This window comes from Pleurodeles waltl, chromosome 3_2 (genome assembly GCF_031143425.1).
Source record: "Pleurodeles waltl isolate 20211129_DDA chromosome 3_2, aPleWal1.hap1.20221129, whole genome shotgun sequence".
Classification (NCBI taxonomy): Eukaryota; Metazoa; Chordata; class Amphibia; order Caudata; family Salamandridae; genus Pleurodeles; species Pleurodeles waltl.
In genome coordinates this window covers 224028166-224048201 of record NC_090441.1, presented here as the reverse complement: position 1 = coordinate 224048201, position 20036 = coordinate 224028166, and the positions used below count along the sequence as shown (strand labels likewise).

The following is a 20036-nucleotide window of genomic DNA, read 5'->3' as shown; positions in this document are numbered from 1 at the left end:
GTATGTGGTCCGTCTTTCAAAGGGAAATGTGAAATGGCCATCCCCTGCAGTGCCTCCACCACTCTTCTTAGACCTTCTCAATTGCAGTGGCTCGTGCCAAGTATGTTTTAGGCCATGCTCATTAAATCTGTTGCATTGTGGTCCAGAAAGTTTGCCAGGTTCTCAGGTTCTTCCGACAACTCTGGTGTTTCCCATTTACTTTAATGATTATCACCATCAGCTTTATTAGTCTAAGTTTCATGTTTTTTCTGCAGCCTTGTGTGAATGGAAAGTAAGTTTTCTGTTTGATGGTGATTTCTTTATATTCTGAGTTTCTGTGGCTAAAGCAAGTCTCTGACAGAAAGACACCATTTTGTATTTCTTCATTTGCACTGGTATACCATGCAGTACAATAACATTCCTTCTCAATCTGTCCTCCATATCCATCAGATTTTGACACAACTTCCTTTCTCCAATCCAGAAGCTCATTGAGTTACAATTCCACCTTGTTCAACCTTCTATTGGTGGAATCAATATGTTTGTGGTTAGTTGTCATCAGTTCAGATGGATTTATTTCTGAAGATACCTCAGACAGTTTTGCATTGAAGAAGCCCATAGTTGTACTCATGGAGGTAAGCTCCTCCATAAATGTTTCTATCACGATGGCTTGGATGATGTCATGAGACACATGGCTTGTACACTGTGTATATTGCATTGCACTGAATGTTAAATACTGTGATTTGGATGATGCCCTATGATTTTAGGATGGCACTTGGTATGCAAGGGTTGAGCCCATGAGGGGTTCCCCATGACTAACCTTCCTATCCATCCTTTCATTGACTTTCCAACCGGACCAATTCCCATAGACTTGAATGGGACACTGATGCTATAACACACCTCTGAACTTAAATGCCCAAGAGCCCCCAAGGTGAACTGTTGGTGTGGTTTTAGATCTTGCCCAATACTCACCTCAAGTACAGAAGAACAGTCCTGTAAGTCGTTGCTGAGTGCCCGTATGTAGTGTCTGTTTTTCCCCATTGGATAACATTGGGCACGCAAGTCTGAAAAGCACCTCTGCATCTGGACGCCTCAGTACCTCCCAAACTGAACTGTTGGTGCCGCTTTGGACCTTTCCCCATACTTTGCTTAACTCTGGAAAAGTTGCTAAGTGCCCGCATGCAGTAAATGTTTTTCCCCAATAGGATACCTTTGGGCACCCAATGCTGAAAAGCACCGCCGCACCTGGGTGACCTAGTACCTTCTGAACTGACCTGTTGGTGCTGTTTTGGACCTTGCCCTGTACTTACCTTAACTCTAGAAGATTGGTCCTGTAAGTCTTTGCTAAGTAGCAGTATTCATTATATTATTTCCCCATAGAATAACATTACCGCTCCAAAAATTGCACTGTCAACTTTTGAAATTTGTAAAAGTTCATAACTCAAAAAGTACTCACCTGAATCCTGCGATCTTGGTATAAATATTTAGATAAAAGTATGTTATTTTTATAATATGGTGTCCGATTTCTTTATTGAGTTTGTGTCTCAGTTACTGTATGAGTGTGCCCCTTACATGCTTAGCACTACCCTCTGATATGCCTAACTTCTCGACCACACTACCCAAACACAGAGCATTTGGTATGTCACTTGTGCCTCTGTGATACCTCTAGGGATTGCTTGGACTCTTTGCACAGTGTACCTCATTTTGGTCCACTATGTACAAAGCCAGCTTCCTACAAACAGCTTCTGAGAAATCACTTTCTGGGAGGAATTGTCTGCTTTCTTTAGTGAAGTAAACTGGCATCAGGTTGTTTTACTAACAACCTACCCTCACAACTCTCCATCTCTGTCTTTCCAAGGACGGCACTTATTTTATCAGGTGTGGAAAACTGGTTGTGGGTGGTAAAACACTACTCAAGCAGCAACCAAAATTCTTGTCAGGGTGGAGTCACAAATACATCTGAAATAAACTTGTGCTTAACCCTCTGGTAGTTTAGCACAAAGCAGTCAGGTCTTTCTATAATATTTTATTCGCGGTGGGAATGGGGCATCTGGCACCTTCTCATGTTTGGTGAAGCCCCATTTTGCCAGCAGCGTTCGCAGACCTGCCAGAGGTCAGCACTGCTTGGGCCAGCCAGGTCGTCCAGGAGACCAGACAAGGCAATTTTGGGGGAGGCCTCAATGTTAGGCCAACCACCTCCAAGAAGGACCTGAACATTTTCAGCCATCATCGTTGGGTGACCGGGCAGCTCAATACCATGTGGAAAAAGTCTCTCATGCGCTTCTGGCCCGCTAGTAGTATTTAATTTACAGGCCCTGTGTGCATGCAGTGCCACTTTCCCAGGGATCTGTAAGTAAATTAAAATGCCTGTTGGTTGTGAGCGAATTCAACCATGGTTAAAGGGAGAGAGCAGAAGCACTTTAGCACTGGGTAGCAGAAGAAAGTCCTAAAAAACAACAAAATAGGATTCAGAATATCCGGAGAGTGAAGGCACAAAATGTGGAGGTGACCCTGCAGAAAGGGCCAAGTTCAACACATGGTTATCATTTCCATTCCATTCCACTGGTTAAGTTTTTTGTCCACTTGAGAAGTATTTTTTAAAGTGCATCCACCACTCTTCTTGTCAACAGACTTAGGGGGTCATTACAACCCTGGCGGATGGCGGAGAACCGGCGGTAAGACCGCCAACAGGCTGGCGGTCTTACCTTGGTGTATTATGACCATGGCGGTTACCGCCATGGTCAACCGCCGGTTCTCCGTCCCGCCCGCCAGGGTGGAGACGACCGCCGGGCTGGAGACCTGGGTCTCCAGCCCGGCGGGCGTCAGTATACCATCGGTGGTATTTGGACCCGGCTTACCGCCGTGGATTTCCAGCGGTTTCAACCACCATGAAATCCATGGCGGTAAGCACTATCAGTGCCAAGGAATTCCTTCCCTGGCACTGATAGGGGTCTCACCCTCCCACCCCCACCCCGACTCCCTCCTCTACACCCCCCACCACCACTGCCACCCCCCAATTGTGGCAGGGCCCCCCTCCCCACCCCGACCCCCAACATAACATTACTCATACATACCAGACACGCATGCAGGCACCACCAACACACACACGCACACACCCCGACATACATGCCTACATCCACACACACAGTCAGACACGCACACCCACATTCAAACATACACGCACACATCCATACAGACATACCCACAGCCATACACGCACTCACTCACATACACACAACACCCCTGCAAGCATACACGCACTCACACACCCCCTCTACATAAACACACGCACACCCCATGCACGCACACAACACCCAACACCCACGCACCCCCTCCCCTAACGGACGATCAACTTACCTGGTCCGTCGATCCTCCGGGAGGGGACGGGAGCCATGGGGGCAGCTCCGCAGACACCACACCGCCAACAGAACACCGCCACGGCGAATCACAGGACGTGATTCGCTGGCCGGTGTTCTGTTGGCGTGGCGGTGGAGGTGGAGCAACCTCCACTTCCCCGCCGCCCGCAAGTATGGCTGTTGGCAGCTCTACGTCGGAATAACGACGGAGAGCAGCCGACAGTCCTAATACGCCGAGCGGCAAACCGCCTGCACAGTCGGTCTTCCGCACGGCGGTCCCTCGGTGGTCTTGCAAAAAGACTGCCGAGGTCGTAATGACCCCCTTACTTTCTCTTGCTTTCTCTCTCAATGCCACTCTAATGTGTGCGTCAGCAGCTTAACTCCTGTGGATATCCCAACCCCTCTCCTCGACTTTCATTTCTTAAAAGAACAATTTCAGAAATTCCTACAATTTAGGGCCATATTTATATTTTTTTAGCAACGCATTTGTGTGATTTTTTGATGCAAAAGTGGCACAAATGCGGCTATAAAAAAGTATAAATGCGGGCCTTAATGTTTTGTGTTGCACATGTTGATATTTTATTTGCATAATTTTTGTATCGTTTGTCTGATGCACTGAAAATGGTTGATTGGAAATGGAAAAATCAGGTAAAATCCTCTGCCCAGAACAACTGCTACTGACGCGTTAATATAACTCAAATGTGTAAATGTAGCAGATTTTCAACCACTGACAGGACAAGGTACAATCTTGGAGAGAAGCCACAATATACACCCACCAGCCTCAGATCACTGTCTAACCCACAATGCATGTGAAGTCAGTGTGTGAATGAAATCTACTTTCTGCATCACTGAAGTCCCACTGAGTGCAGGATCATGTCAGAAATCCTTCTAGACTAATCTGTTGGATGGTTGTTTCCCATCATGTGCTTTCACCTTAATTAAATGTAACTAGATCCACGAAAGAAAGAGATTGAGGTGTGAACACTTTAGAGGTGTTTGTTAATAAAGATCAGGATGATGGGAGCTGGCCTCTGACCTCAGAAGAAATCAAAGTCCGCTAAGTGTGATTAACACCGCTTTCCTTTCCTGTCTCTGTCGCTGTGTTCCTCTAATCTTGGCAGACAGTGGAAAAATGATAATAATAATAATGGGGAATAAATAACATTAATGTGTAACTATAAACATATTCTGTTTCTTTGAAGCTTACAGCAATCGTGTTCGACTGACAAACTCCAAAGCCCCCTGTGCTGGGGTTGTACAGGTGAAGGTGACTGGAAAGTGGCGACGAGTCTGTGACAGCCAATGGGACCTGCAGGACGCTGCTGTGGTGTGTAAGGAGCTGGGATGTGGAGTTACCTATTCAGTCCCTCGAGCCTCAGTCTTCGGGGCAGGAGTGAATGATCTAGTTGGGATTTCTGAAGTCCAGTGCAGAGGAGATGAGGTCAGCTTGTGGCAGTGTCCACACAGCACCAAGATGCAGGACTTTTGTTATGACGCAAGGTATGCAGCTGTGAACTGCTCAGGTAAGGACCACCCCACCACACATGACTGCTGTGGAGTCCAAACTCAACAAAAATTACTGCACGGTACAGCACTTCCCATCTACAGCCTCAGTGTCACCCAGTGCTTGAAGGTTTAACAGTGTGATTCCAACTAAACCTGTGTGAACTATTCACTGCAACCACACCTCCTCTACAGCACTCCTTCACACTCAATCTAGTGTGATTACACCTCCTCTACAGCACTCCTTCACTCTCAATCCAGTGTGATTACACCTCCCCTACAACACTTCTTCACTCTCAATCCAGTGTGATTACACCTCCTCTACAGCACCTCTCCACTCTGAATCTAGTGTGATTGCACCTCCCCTACAGCACTTCTTCACTCTCAATCTAGTGTGATTACACCTCCACTACAACACTTCTTCACCCTCAATCCAGTGTGATTACACCTCCTCCAACAGCACTTGTTCACTCTCAATCTAGTGTGATTACACCTCCTCTACAGCACGTCTTCACTCTCAATCCAGTGTGATTACACCTCCTCCAAAAGCACTTGTTCACTCTCAATCTAGTTTGATTACACCTCCGGTACAACACTTCTTCACTCTCAATCCAGTGTGATTACAACTCCCCTACTGCACTTCTTCACTCTCAATCTAGTGTGATTACACCTCCTCCTACAGCACTTCTTCACTCTCAATCTAGTGTGATTATACCTCCTCTACAGCACTTCTCCACTCTCAATCCAGTGTGATTACACCTCCCATATAGCACTTCTTCACTCTCAATCTAATGTGATTACACCTCCACTACAGCACTGCTTCACTCTCAATCTAGTGTGATTACACCTCCAGCTGCAGCACTTCTTTACTCTCAAGCAAGTGTGATTACACCTCCTCTACAGCACTTCTTCACTCTCAATCCAGTGTGATTACGACCTATTATATCAGGTATAGGTTCACTAATGGAGAAATTATCTGTATTCATTGATGTTTTCCTGCAACCTTTTGTGTATAACTTACCATCATATATTAAGGATACCAAAGACTTATTATCAAAGATTAATGATTTCCAGTGTACCTGTGGTCCTTTCCTAGTTACCTTGGATGTAGCTTCACTTTATACCAGTATCCTGAGATCCAAAGGTATTGTGGCCATACGGCATTTTCTAGAACAAAGAGATGTGACTCTACTTGGGCATTCCAATATGTTGATTGACCTAATAGAATTAGTTTTGGATAACAATGTCTTTCTACATAACGGTGCATGGTATCACCAAATACAAGGGGTGGCCATGTTCTCCATCTTTCGACAATTTTTTTTTAAAAAGAGCATCTTTGGCGTGATTGTCCCCCTGAATTTACTGAACACATTTTGTACTGGGGGAGATATATAGACAATGTCTTAATGTTTTTCTCAGGCGATGTCAGGTCCCTCGATTTATTTTTTCAATACTTAAATTCCAATTCTTACAATATAAAATTCCCTAGCACGTACAGTGAGACTGAGATTGACTTTTAGATATAACATTTTATGTGAAAGGCAACAGGATTTGTTCCAGGATTTATAGGAAACCCACGGCTTGTAATTCTATACTACATGCCTCGAGTTTCCATCCCCGATCTCAGATTAACACTATACCATACAGTGAGGCCATCAGAATTAGCTGAAATTGTAGTCAAGATGAGATCTTCACAAGAGAACTTGGGGAGATGAAACAACATTTGCGTGCACGTGGATATCCTGAGAAACTCCTTAATGATACCATTACTAGGATCAATCGGGTGGCTAGGCAAAGTCTACTCTCTACCACGGGTTCAAGCACTATTGCTACTAGCAAGAAGAACATAAGAAAGAAGGCAGAAAAAATAGAATAAGGGAACACATGAAACTATCTTTAATTTTCCCGTATAGTACACTTAGTCCAGAGATTTATAAGATGTGTCGCAAAAATTGGTTGCAGCTTTTAGCAGACAACACCTTGAACAAAGGAATTACAACAAACCACGGATTATACACAGCAGGGGGCGCACGCTCCGGAACCGGATTTGTCACAGCTTTATAGCGCCCTCTTTAACGAATATAGCTTGGCTCTCAAAATTGCCTAAGGTTTTTTTTTTTATGTGGCAATGTAGTATTTGTTGCTATGTCAAAGATAAAACTACCACTTTTTGTTACCATACTAACAGAACCTATACGATTTCGAAGTTTATGAATTGTAACACCACCAGATATATTGTGTAGTGCATTATCTGTGTGTGTAACCGTGTCTATGTTGGCAGTACAATCATGCCGTTTAAAGAGAGGATACAGGAACATATCAGAGCTATAAGACATAACAATATTGATTATCCTTTTGCACAACATTATAATTCGGCGCATGGACACAGAGGTTTCAGGTATTTCCATGCATGGCATTGACACTGTTGGTACTTGTCCCAGAGGTGTTGACAAGACATTGATGTTGAGACAGTTAGAGAGTAAATGGATAATTAAATTAAGAGCAGTAGAATTGGAACTCAATATGGACAAAGATTTACATGTTTTTCTATGAGTATGCTTTTCTTACATCTCAGTACTCTAATGATTATTAGTGTCAGCATACTACAATATTCCAGTTTCTTGATTAATCTTAACTTTTGCATTTGTTTGTTTCCCATTTTATCTTACATATATGCCTATTTTTTGCTTGTGTCTTACTCTTTGATATGTATGTACAATTGTGCCTTTGTGGCAATACTGTACATAACACTTGTTGATAACCTTATTTAATTGCTTTAATACTTGTTATTATTCTTTTTTCTTCTGCTTTTCTTATTTATATGTTCGTTCTGATCTTGGGTGTGCCCTTTGGAAATCTGCCTCACATCCCATCTCTTAAATTATCCAAAAAATGTGTTCTCATACCATCATGTTTCTATTTCTTATGTGTTTATATTTTGTACACTTAAGAGTTGCCAATTTTATCACGTATTCTCAATGTGCTTTTTTTATTGTGCCAATTTTGGCTTCACAATTGAAATATACAAACGGTTTTCGCGACTATGTTTGCACGTGTACTTTGCAACCACTTGCTTTTGGATGATTTCAATATTGAGTATGATCACTTCAAAATGGCGACTGGAGGTGTCGGCATTTTTTCTTTCAAATTTTCTTTGCGGGTGTAGTCCGCTTTCTGTTTCCATGTCTGTGTTCCTTTACACGGCGCACACTTTAAGATGGCTGGGGACACGGGAGTTTCTTTGGTTACTACATTTTCTTTTTACAAGCTATCCCTTTCAGACACTCACGGTGAGTCTCTATTTTCCATACAAGCTGCGGGGCACTAACTTTTCATACTAATTGTATGTGCTGTATAAATTTTTCATTCTTGTAGCAGTACACCAACACTGTCTAATACAATTTTTACCTACGCGTATTCTCGCGCAGCGTCTGCTTTTTCGGTATATAATCTATAATTAGCTCACTCGCAGATATGTGGGTTTCATCTATTTTGCTGCCAGGAATTCATAATCATTTGGGTCAGAGATTCATTTTCACGTTGGACCACAATCAATACACTTTTCTATTATTCGTTATTTTGGATGTACTTAATACAATAGTGGGTTTTCTGTATTTGGGACAAACTTTGAGTAGTAATATAAGTTATTGGACTGACACTTTCACACCACTACTTGGGAATATATGTTTTTTCTTTATACATATACAGGTGTATTTTTTTATATCACGGTTGGTTTATTATCTCTCTTGCATTTTGCTTCTATTCAATTTTGGCGTTTCAGACGTTGGCATTTTCAGACGTATAGCATGTTGTTTTACATTTAGTTTTTATGGTTACACATATTTTGCTCTCTCCTTTCTTTTTTAGACTTATCAAGGTTGGCGCGTGTAGGAGGCTGGCCTGGCTTGTAGTGGGTACCTTGTGGTACTTATACCCTGTGCCAGGTCCAGTTATCCCTTATTAGTAGAATAGAGGTGTTTCTAGCAGCTTAGGCTGATAGAAGGTAGCTATGGAAAAGCAGCTTAGGCTGAACTAGGAGACATGCAAAGCTCCCACTATACCACTTATATCATATAGCACAATATCATAAGAAAACACAATACTCAGACTTACTAAAAATAAAGGTACTTTATTTTAGTGACAATATGCCAAAAGTATCTCAGAGGATACCCTTACTTAAGAGGTAAGAAATATACACAAATTATATTTATAAAAACCCAAAACAGGTAAGTAACAGTAAGAAAAGTAGTGCAAACAATGTAGAATGACAATAGAATGCAATAGGTAGAAATAGGCCAAGGGAAACACAAACCATATACTCCAAAAGCTGAATGCAAACCACGAATGGACCCCAGGCCTAGTGTAGGTTGTAGAGGGCCGCTGGGACTGTAAGAAAACAGTGAGGGTGTCCAAGATACCCCACCCCAAGACCCTGAAAAGTAAGTGTAAAGTTACCCTACTACCCCAGAAAGACAGAATAGTCGTGATAGGGGATTCTGCAAGAACCACAACTGCCAGCAAAACACTGAAGACGGATTCCTGGACCTGAGGACCTGTAAAAGAAGGGGACCAAGTCCAAGAGTCATGAAAGTGTCCAGGGGGGACAGGAGCCCAGAAAACCCGAATTAAGGTGCAAGAGGGCTGCCTCCAGATGGAATAAGCCAACGATTCTGCAACAACGAAAAGGGCTAGCAACTTTTCCTTTGAATGAAAGATGTCCCACGGCGTGCTGGAGGTTGCAGAAGTCTTTCCAGGCAGAAAGACTGTAAACAAGCCTTTCAAGCTGCAAGAGTCGCGGTTGAGGTTTTTGGGTACTGCTGGGGACCAGGAAAGACCAGGATATCGCCCCTTGGAGGAGGAGACTGAGGGGGCACACAGCAACTCAGAGAGCCCCCGCAGAAGCAGGCAGCACCTGCAGAAGTACCAGAGCAGGCACTTGGAAGATCTGAAGACAGTGGTCGACTCAGAGTCACAAAGGAGGTTCCCAAAACATGGGAGTGTAACTCAGCGGGTTGAGCACTGCAGGACGGAGTGCTGGGGACCCAGGCTAGGATGTGCACAAAGGAATACTAGGAAAAGTGCACAGAAGCCGGAGCAGCTGCAAATCACGCAGTCCACAGGTTTGCTGTCTGGCGTGGGGAGGCAAGGACTTACCTCCACCAACTTTGGACAGAAGGGCCACTGGACTGTGGGAGACACTTGGACCCAGCTCCTGTGTTCCAGAGACCACGCTCGTCAGAATGAGAGGGGACCCAGAGGACCGGTGATGCAGAAGTTTGGTGCCTGCGTTAGCAGGAGGAAGATTCCGTCGACCCACAGGAGATTTCTTCTTGGCTTCCAGTGCAGGGTGAACGCAGACAGCCCTCACAGCATGCACCACCAGGAAACAGTCGAGAAAGCCGGCAGGATGAGGCGCTACAGTATTGCTGGTAGTCGTCTTGCTACTTTGTTGTGGTTTTGCAGGCGTCCTGGAGCAGTCAGCGGTCGATCCTTGGCAGAAGTCAAAGAGGGAAGTGCAGAGGAACTCTGGTGAGCTCTTGAATTCATTATCTGAGGAATAGCCCAGAGGAGAGACCCTAAATAGCCAGAAAATGAGGTTTGGCTACTGAGAAAGGAGGCTTGGCTACTGAAAGAGGTAAGCACCTATCAGGAGGCGTCTCTGACGTCACCTGCTGGCACTGGCCACTCACAGTTGTCAGTTGTGCCCCAACACCTCTGAATCCAAGATGGCAGAGGTCTGGGACACACTGGAGGAGCTCTGGGCACAACCCCTGGGAGGTGCAGGTCAGGGGAGTGGTCACTCCCCTTTCCTTTGTCCAGTTTTGCAACACAAAAGGATGATGGAGGGAGTGCTGAACAATGCAAACACTCACCCCCAGTCACAGATTTGAGTTTAATCTATTGTTTTTTTGCTCATCAGGCCACCCCAGTTTTGGCACCCAGCCATATGCAAATCAGTCTTGACCATGTTCCTCATGGGAACAGTCCAGCCCGAACTGCCAAGCCAGGTCCTCCCTGGACCGGAAACAAGCATCCTGGGACCAGTTTCAGTGGTTCACCCTTCATCAGCCAGGCTAGCTTGAATCCAGTGGCACAGTGAGCAAGAGACCCACGTCTGGGCATACCCTTCCCACTTAGGACAACTTTAGCAACACAAAAGGATGATGGATCGAGTGCTGAACAATGCAAACACTCACCCCCAGTCACAGATCTGGGTTTAATCCATTGTTCTTTTGCTCACCATGCCACCCCAGTTTGGACCCAGCCATATGCAAATCAGTCTTGACCCTGTTCCTCATGGGAACAGTCCAGCCCGAACTGCCAAGCCAGATCCTCCCTGGACCAGAAACAAGCATCCTGGGACCGGTTTGAGGATTTCACCCTTCATCAGCCAGGCTAGCTTGAATCCAGTGACACAGTGAGCAAGGGACCCACATCTGGGCATACCCTTCCCAATTAGGGCAACTTTAGCAACACAAAAGGATGATGGACGGAGTGCTGAACAATGCAAACACTCACCCCCAGTCACAGATTTGAGTTTAATCCATCGTTCTTTTGCTCATCATGCCACCCCAGTTTGGACCCAGCCATATGCAAATCAGTCTTGACCCTGTTCCTCATGGGAACAGTCTAGACCGAACTGCCAAGCCAGTTCCTCCCTGGACCGGAAACAAACATCCTGGACCGGTTTCAGGGTTTCACCCTTCATCAGCCAGGCTAGCTTGAATCCAGTTGCACAGTGAGCAAGAGACCCATGTCTGGGCATACCCTTCCCAATTAGGGCAACTTTAGCAACACAAAAGGATGATGGAGGGAGTGCTGAACAATGCAAACACTCACCCACAGTCAAAGATCTGGGTTTAGTCCATCGTTCCTTTGCTCACCATGCCACCCCAGTTCAGACCCAACCATTTACAAATCAGTCTTAACCCTGTGCCTCATGGGAACAGTCCAGCCCGAACTGCCAAGCCAGGTCCTCCCTGGACCGGAAACAAGCATCCTGGGACCGGTTTCAGGGTTTCACCCTTCATCAGCCAGGCTAGATTGAATCCAGTGGCACAGTGAGGAAGGGACCCACGTCTGGCATACCCTTCCCACTTAGGGCAACTTTAGCAACACAAAAGGATGATGGACGGAGTGCCGAACAATGCAAACACTCACCCCAGTCACAGATCTCAGTTTAATCCATCGTTCTTTTGCTCACCATGCCACCCCACCTCCAGTTTTGCGCCAGAGCAGGGCTGGGGGATCCCTGAAACGGTGTAGACTGGCTTATGCAGAGATGGGCACCATCTGTGCCCATCAAAGCATTTCCAGAGGCTGGAGGAGGTTACTCCTCCCCAGCCCTTCACACTTATTTCCGAAGGGAGAGGGTGTAACACCCTCCCTCAGAGGAAATCCTTTGTTCTGCCTTCCTGGGACTGGGCTGCCCAGGCCCCAGGGGGGCAGAATCCTGTCTGAGGGGTTGGCAGCAGCAGCAGCTGCAGTGGAGACCCCGGAAAGACAGTTTGGCAGCTCCCGGTTTCTCTGCTAGAGACCCGGGGATGCATGGAATTTTCCCCCCAATACCAGAATGGTATTGTGGTGAGAATTCCATGATCCTAGACATGTTACATGGCCATGTTCGGAGTTACCATTGTGACGCTACACATAGGTAGTGACCTATGTGTAGTGCATGCGTGTAATGGTGTCCCCGCACTCGCAAAGTCCGGGGAATTTGCCCTGAACAATGTGGGGGCACCTTGGCTAGTGCCAGGGTGCCCACACACTAAGTAACTTGACACCTAACCTTCACCAAATGAGGGCTAGACATACAGGTGACTTATAAGTTACTTATGTGCAGTGAAAAATGGCTGTGAAATAACATGGACGTTATTTCACTCAGGCTGCAGTGGCAGTCCTGTGGAAGAATTGTCTGAGCTCCCTATGGGTGGCAAAAGAAATGCTGCAACCCATAGGGATCTCCTGGAACCCCAATACCCTGGGTACCTAGGTACCATATACAAGGGAATTATAAGGGTGTTCCAGTGTGCCAATGAGAATTGGTGAAGATAGTCACTAGCCTGCAGTGGCAATTTTAAAAGCAGGGAGAGCATAAACACTGAGGTTCTGGTTAACAGAGCCTCAGTGATACAGTTAGGCACCACACAGGGAACACATATAGGACACAAACTTATGAGCACTGGGGTCCTGGCTAGCAGGGTCCCAGTGACACATAACAAACATACTGACAATGTAGGGTTTTCACTTTGAGCACTGGGCCCTGGCTAGCAGGATCCCAGTGAGACAGTAAAAACACCCTGACATATACTCACAAACAGGCCAAAAGTGGGGGTAACAAGGCTAGAAAGAGGCTACCTTCCTACAGTGCGTTTTCACAGTATACTATATTTTGGTATCTGTTTTCATCTGGCATTACATGTTATTCTGGAGGATAGGAAAAAAAAAACCAGGACATAGATTGACGGGGTTCAGAAAATGACAAACTGTGGTATTTTGTTTACATTTTTTTTTGGTTGGTGTCTTATATTACTCTTCTTTTTCGCCTTTCCTTAAACACGAATCTGGTCACCCTTTTTTGGGGTTGTTGGTGAATGTTAGTGTGTGAGTGTTTTAGGTGGGCTCTTGGGTTACTCACAAGATTCTATGTACAGTCACACTGCTTGTTGTATTACATCACATGTGGTCTCATTTTCTCACTTGGATTTTTTCACTTAGCGTTTTCTTTCCTTTGTACTTTAGACCCACCGCATGGGAGACCCCATTGTATTTTCAGGTCTCTGTTTTGATATAAACATCTCTTTCACTATCTTGGAACTTGTAGGTTTTGTTGTTTAGATTATATCAGTTTGAACTATGCAATATCTGGGATGGTAGGATTTTATATAAAGTTTTCTCTGTGTATGTATTCTGTTGCAGCCTTGAGAAAGTCCCATGGACGAAACACGTGTTGGCTGTAATTTCTGTTGAATGTTGTTCCCATCGGAAATATATGAAAACAAATCATATTAAATCTTCTTTATGGCCCACATTACAGTGTTCTACGTTTCTGTTCGAATACACGAAGGCCTGAACCTTATGGACTTTTTTGGAGTGCCATGGTATATTGGTGTTATGAACTCTAGGTTGTTTTTCTCAACCGAACATTTGTGCACCTGAAGTGGTTGGGTGTGGTACCATTGGGGACCCTGAGGATATTATAGCACAGCATATGACAAATTGTGCCACTGTAGGAAGTGCAAACCATATAGCACAGCCACTTCTATTTGTTTAAGTGATTACACCTCCTCCACAGCACTTCTTCACTCTCAATCTAGTGGAATTACACCTCCTCCTACAGCACTTCTTCACTCTCAATCTAGTGTGTTTACACCACCCCTATAGCACTTCTTCGCTCTCAATCTAGTGTGATTACACCTCCACCTACAGCACTTCTTCACTCTCAATCCAGTGTGATTACACCTCCTCTACAGCACTTCTCCTCTTTCCATCCACTATGATTACACCCCATCTCACAGAACTTGTTCTGTTTCCATACAGTGTGATTATACCTCCTCCTACAGCACTTCTTCTGCTTCCATCCAATGTGATTACAGCTCCTCCTACAGCACTTCTCCTCTTTCCATCCAGTGTGAGTACACCTCCTCCTACAGCACTTCACCTCTTTTCATCCAGTGTGATTACAGCTACTCCAACAGCAGTTCTTCCCATTCCGTCCAGTATGATTATAGCTCCTACTACAGCACTTCTTCACTCTCATTGTAGTGTGATTACACCCCATTCTACAGCACTTCTTCCTTTTCCATTCAGTGTGATTACATCTCTTCCTACAACACTTTTGCCCTTCCCCTCCAATATAATTACAGCTCCTTCTACAGTACTTCTTCACTCTCAGTTCAGTGTGTTTACACCTCCTTCTACCGCACTTCTTCCCTTTTCATCCAGTGTGATTACACCTCCTCCTACAGCACTTCTTCTCGTTCCTTCCAGTGTGATTACATCTCCTCCTACCACACTTCTCTTTCCATGTAGTGTGATTACACCCTTCTCTACAGCACATTTTCCCTTACCATCCAGTGTTATTACACCTCCTCCTACAGCACTTTTTGTCTTTCCATCGAGTGTGATTACACCTCCTTCTACAGAAGTTCTCCTCTTTCTATCCAGTGTGATTACACCTCACCCTACAGCTCTTCTTACCTTTCCATTCAGTGAAGTTACACCTCCTCAAACAGCACTACTTCCGTTTCCATCCAGTGTGATTACATCTCCTCCTACAGCACTTCCTCCCTTTCCATACAGTGTGATTACACCTCCTCCTACAGCACTACTTCATTTTGCATCTAGTGTGATTACACTGCTTCCTAATGCACTTCTTATCTTTCCATTCAGTGTGATTACACCTCCTGCTACAGCACTTCTTACCTTTTCATCCAGTGTTATTAAACCTCCTTCTACTGCACTAGTTCACTCTCAATCTAACGTTGTTACACCTCCAACAACACTTCTTCCCTTTCCATCCATTGATTATTCCTCCTCCTACAGCACTTCCTCCCTTCCACCACACTGTGATTACACCTCTTCCTACAGCATTTCTTCTCTGTCAGTCCAGTGTGATTAGACCTTCTCCTACAGCATTTCTTACCATTCATCCAGTGTGATTACACCTCCTCCTACAGCAGTTCTTCCCTTTCCATCCAATGTGTGTAGGAGGCTGGCCTGGTGTGCGGTGGGTACCTCAGGTACTTACACCCTATACCAGGTCCAGTTATCCTTTATTAGTGAAATGTAGGCAGTGTCTAGAAACCAGGCTCTCTAGGGGTAGTGTGGATGAGCAGCAAAGGCCTTACTAGGAGACATGGAAAGCTCATACCACTATAGTCACACACATGAAAGAAAATACAAACTGGTACAAAAATAAAGGTACTTTATTTTGGTGACACACTTGCCAAATATACCTTAGAGGCTATACTCCCTTAGAAGGTAAGTAATATACACTATATGTACACTAGTATTCAAAAACAGGTAACTAAACAATTAGAAAACAGTGCAATTAGTGAAAATCACAATAGGTAGAAATGGGCCTGGGGGAACACAAACCATAAAACCCTATACTAAGAAAGTGGAATGTGAAAGTTGGTTTCCCACCTAGGCAAGTGTAGTGTATAGAGGGGTGCTTGGAGTATTAGAAAACACAAAAGGTAAGTAATAGAACCCACACCAGGGCCCAGGAAAACAGGAGTAAAAGACAGTAACTTTCCTAGAACACACAAGAACACAATAAAGAAGATATTGCAAGAACCAGAAGAGACTGCAAGACACCAATGATGGATTGCTGGACCCTAAAACCTGTAGAAGAAAGGGAGCATGTCCAAGAAGCACTGTAGAGTCCAGGGAGAACAGGAGCACCTGCTAACCCAGGTGAAGGTGCAAAAGAGGAAACATCAGAGAGGAACAACAGCCATTATTGCACACAAGAAGATGGGTGTGGGTCCCTGGTTGGTGCAGATGATTGCAGTCTGGTTTGCGTTGCTGGATTCCGCCAACAAGCCTTGGCACACGCAAAGCATGTGGTTGTAGGAAAATGGCGATGCCCAAGCCCAGGAAGAACCAGGTCGACTCTACTCAGGTGGAGGAGTCAGATGGGGCCCTCAGCAGTCCAGAGAGCCCACCAAAGACCAGGCAGCATGCACAGGAGTCCCACAGCATGGGTACAAGTGAGGTGCAAAAGGAGGCCCATGCAGCACTACACAAAGGGATCCCATGCCGCTGGAGAACCACTCTGGAAGCTGTGCGTCACAGGATAGAGTTCTGAGGACCGGAGCTGCATGGTGCACGAAGGATTTCGTGGAATAATAAAAACAAGCCTTGGCAGCTGCAATACACGCTGTGCATGGGGGTACTGTCTTGAGTGGGGAGGCAAGCTCTTACCTCCACCAAAATTGGACAGTAGGATGTCGGGACTGTCGGGACCACTTTAGTCCACCACCCATGTTGCAGGATCCATGCAGCTTGTCAGGAGAGAGGATCCACACCACCGGTCATCGTTGTTGTATGTGCCTGCTGAAGTAGGGGAGTGACTCCTTCACCCCAAGGGAGATTCCTTTGGTCTTCTGGTTCAGGCTGAAGACAGGCTGTCCTCAGAGGATGCACGACCGGGAAACAGTTGCAGTTGCTGGCAAGAGCTGAAGATACAGTGTTGCAGAAGGCTTTTTGCTTCCTTGTTCCAGTTGTGGAGTTCCTTGAGGGTCCAGATGCAGTTTCTTTGGTAAGAAGTTGAAGTAGAGGATGCAGGGGATTCCTGCTGGAGTCTTGCAATCCGAATCTGAAGAACCACCCAAAAGAGTGACCCTAAATAGCCCTGAAAGGGAGATTGGTCACCTAACCAGGTGAGCACCTATCAGGGGAGGGCTCTGTCGTCACCAACTGGCACTGGCCACTCAGATGCTCCGAGTTCCCTGCCAACCTTCAATTCAAGGACCCTCTGGAGGAGCTCTGAGCACCACCCTTGGGGTGGTGATGGACTGGGGAGTGGTCCCCTTTCCTCTGTCCAGTTTCCCGCCAGAGCAGGGACTGGGTGGTCCCTGAACCAGTGTATCAATCAATCAATCAAATTTCTACTACTCACCCGGTAGGGTCTCAAGGCGGTGGGAGGGGGGGTTACTGCTTGAAAAGCCACATTTTGAGGTGCTTTCTGAAGGTTAGGAGGTCGTCTGTCTGGCGTAGTTTGGTGGGGAGGGAGGTCCAGGTTTAGGCAGTGAGGTCAGAGAAGGATCTGCCGCCAGAGGTTAGATGCGGGGGACTGTAGCAAGGAGGAGGTCGGCGGAGAGGAGTTGTCGAGTTGGTTTGTGGAAGTTGATTTGTTCGTTGAAGTACGCCGGTCCGGTGTCGTAGAGGGCTTTGTGAGAGTGGACAAGGATTTTGAAAATGATCCTTTTGTTGATGGGCAGCCAGTGTAGGGATCTGAGGTGGGCAGAGATGTGTTTGTGGCAAGGGAGGTTGAGGACGAGGCGTGCGGCTGCGTTCTGGATTCGCTGGAGTTTTCTCTGAAGCTTGGCTGTGGTCCCTGCATAGAGGGCGTTGCCTTACTCCAGTCTGCTGCTTATGAGGGCGTGGGTGACTGTTCTTCTTGTTTCTAAAGGAATCCATTTGAAAGTCTTGCGTAGCATGCGAAGGGTGTTGAAGCAGGAGGATGATGTGGCATTGATAAGCTGAGTCATGGAGAGGGATGAGTCCAGTATGGTGCCAAGATTGCTTGCGAGGGTGATGGGTTTTAGGGGTGGTCCAAGGGTGGTGGGCCACCAAGAGTCATTCCATGCTGTCTTGTTGGGGCCGAAGATGATGATCTCAGTTTTTTCTGAGTTCAATTTGAGGTGGCCTGCTGTCATCCAGTTAGCGATGGCAACGAGTCCGGCGTGCAGGTTATTCTTGGCGGTAGCTGGGTTCCTCGTGATGGAGATGATAAGCTGGGTGTCATCAGCGTAAGAAATGATGCTGAGGCCGTGGGGGCGTATGATGTTGCCGAGAGGAGCCATGTAGACATTGAAAAGGGTGGGGTAGAGGGAGGATCCTTAGGGGACCCCCCAGATGGTCTTGGTGGCTATAGAGCCGAACTCTTTGGGTTCTTTCAGAGAGGAAGGAGGTGAGCCAGTCCAGGGCTTTGTGGTGAATTCTGGCATCGAAGAAGCGTGTGCGGAGGGTTTGGTGGCATACAGTGTCAAAAGCTGAGGAGAGGTCTAGGAGAATGAGGACAATGCTTTCGCCCTTGTCCAATCTGGTCCTGATGTCGTCCTGACAAGCGAGAGGGCGGTCTCAGTACTGTTGTTTTTGCGGAATCCAGACTGGGAGACGTTGAGTATGTTATTGTCTTCTAGGAAGCGAGGATCTTTGGGGGACACCACAGATGGTCTTGGTGGCTGTAGACCGGAAAGGAGGGAGCCAAACTCTTTGGGTTCTTTTGGAGAGGAAGGAGGTGAGCCAGTCCAGGGCTTTGTGGCAAATTCTGGCCTCGAAGACACATGTGCGTAGGGTTTGGTGGCATACGGTGTCAAAAGCTGAGGAGAGGTCTAGGAGGATGAGGGCGACGATTTCGCCCTTGTCCAATCTGGTCCTGATGTAGTCTGTGTAGGAGAATGGCCTGGCTTATAGTGGGTACCTTGTGGTACTTACACCTTGTGCCAGGTCCAGTTATCCCTTATTAGTAGATTAGTAGTGTTCTAGCAGCTTAGGCTGATAGAGGTAGCTATAGCAGGGCAGCTTAGGCTGAACTAGGAGACATGCAAAGCTCTTACTATACCACTTATATCATATAACACTATATCAAAAGAAAACACAATACTCAGAGTTACTAAAAATAAAGGTACTTTATTTTAGTGACAATATGCCGAAAGTATCTCAGAGGATATACTCCCTTAAGAGATAAGTAAAAATACACAAAATAAACACACAAACCAAAATCAGGTAAGTAAAACACTTAGAAAAGTAGTGCAAACACAGTAGAGCACAATAGAATGCAATAGGAGAAAATAGGTCTAGAGGCAACACAAACCATATACCTCAAAAGTGGAATGAGAAAAGAACCCCAGGCCTAGTGTAATGTGTACAGGGTCGCTGGGAGGGGAAGAAAACTCTAAGGGTGTCCAAGATACCCTACCCCAAGACCCTGAAAAGTAGGAGTAAAGCTATCCTACTACCCCAGAAAGACAGTAAAGTCGAGATAGAGTCTTCTGCAAAGACAACAACTGACTGCAAAGCTCTGAAGATGGATTCCTGAACCTGAGGGTCTGCAAAGGAAGGGGATCAAGTCCAAGAGTCACGCAAGTGTCCGGGGGTAGCAGGAGCCCACTAAACCCCGGATGAAGGTGCAAAAGGGCTGCCGCCTGGTGGAAGAAGCCAAAGATTCTGCAACAACTGAAGGTGCCAGGAATGTCTCCTTTGGTCAGAAGATGTCCCAGGGTGTGCTGGAGGAAGCAGAGTTGTTTCCACGCAGAAAGACCGCAAACAAGCCTTGCTAGCTACAAGAGTAGCGGTTGAGGATTATGGGTGCTGCCAGGGCCCAGGAAGGACCAGGAGGTCACCCCTTGGAGGAGGAGACAGAGGAGGCACTCAGCTACAGAGAGAGCCCATGCAGAAGAAGGCAGCACCCACAGAAGCACCTGAACATGCATTCAGAATCTGTGAGCATGACGGTCGACTCAGCAC

The 20036-nt window shown here is 46.1% G+C and overlaps 1 protein-coding gene across 1 annotated transcript in view; it reads left to right on the top strand.

Annotated features, from left to right (window-relative positions):
- The window catches only part of LOC138286730 (CD5 antigen-like), a 423963-nt gene that overhangs the window by 151066 nt on the left and 252861 nt on the right, over positions 1 to 20036 (top strand). The window contains exon 3 of the mRNA XM_069227253.1: positions 4535 to 4855. Coding sequence (XP_069083354.1) covers positions 4535 to 4855 — 321 coding nt within the window. The remainder of the gene's footprint in view (positions 1 to 4534; positions 4856 to 20036) is intronic.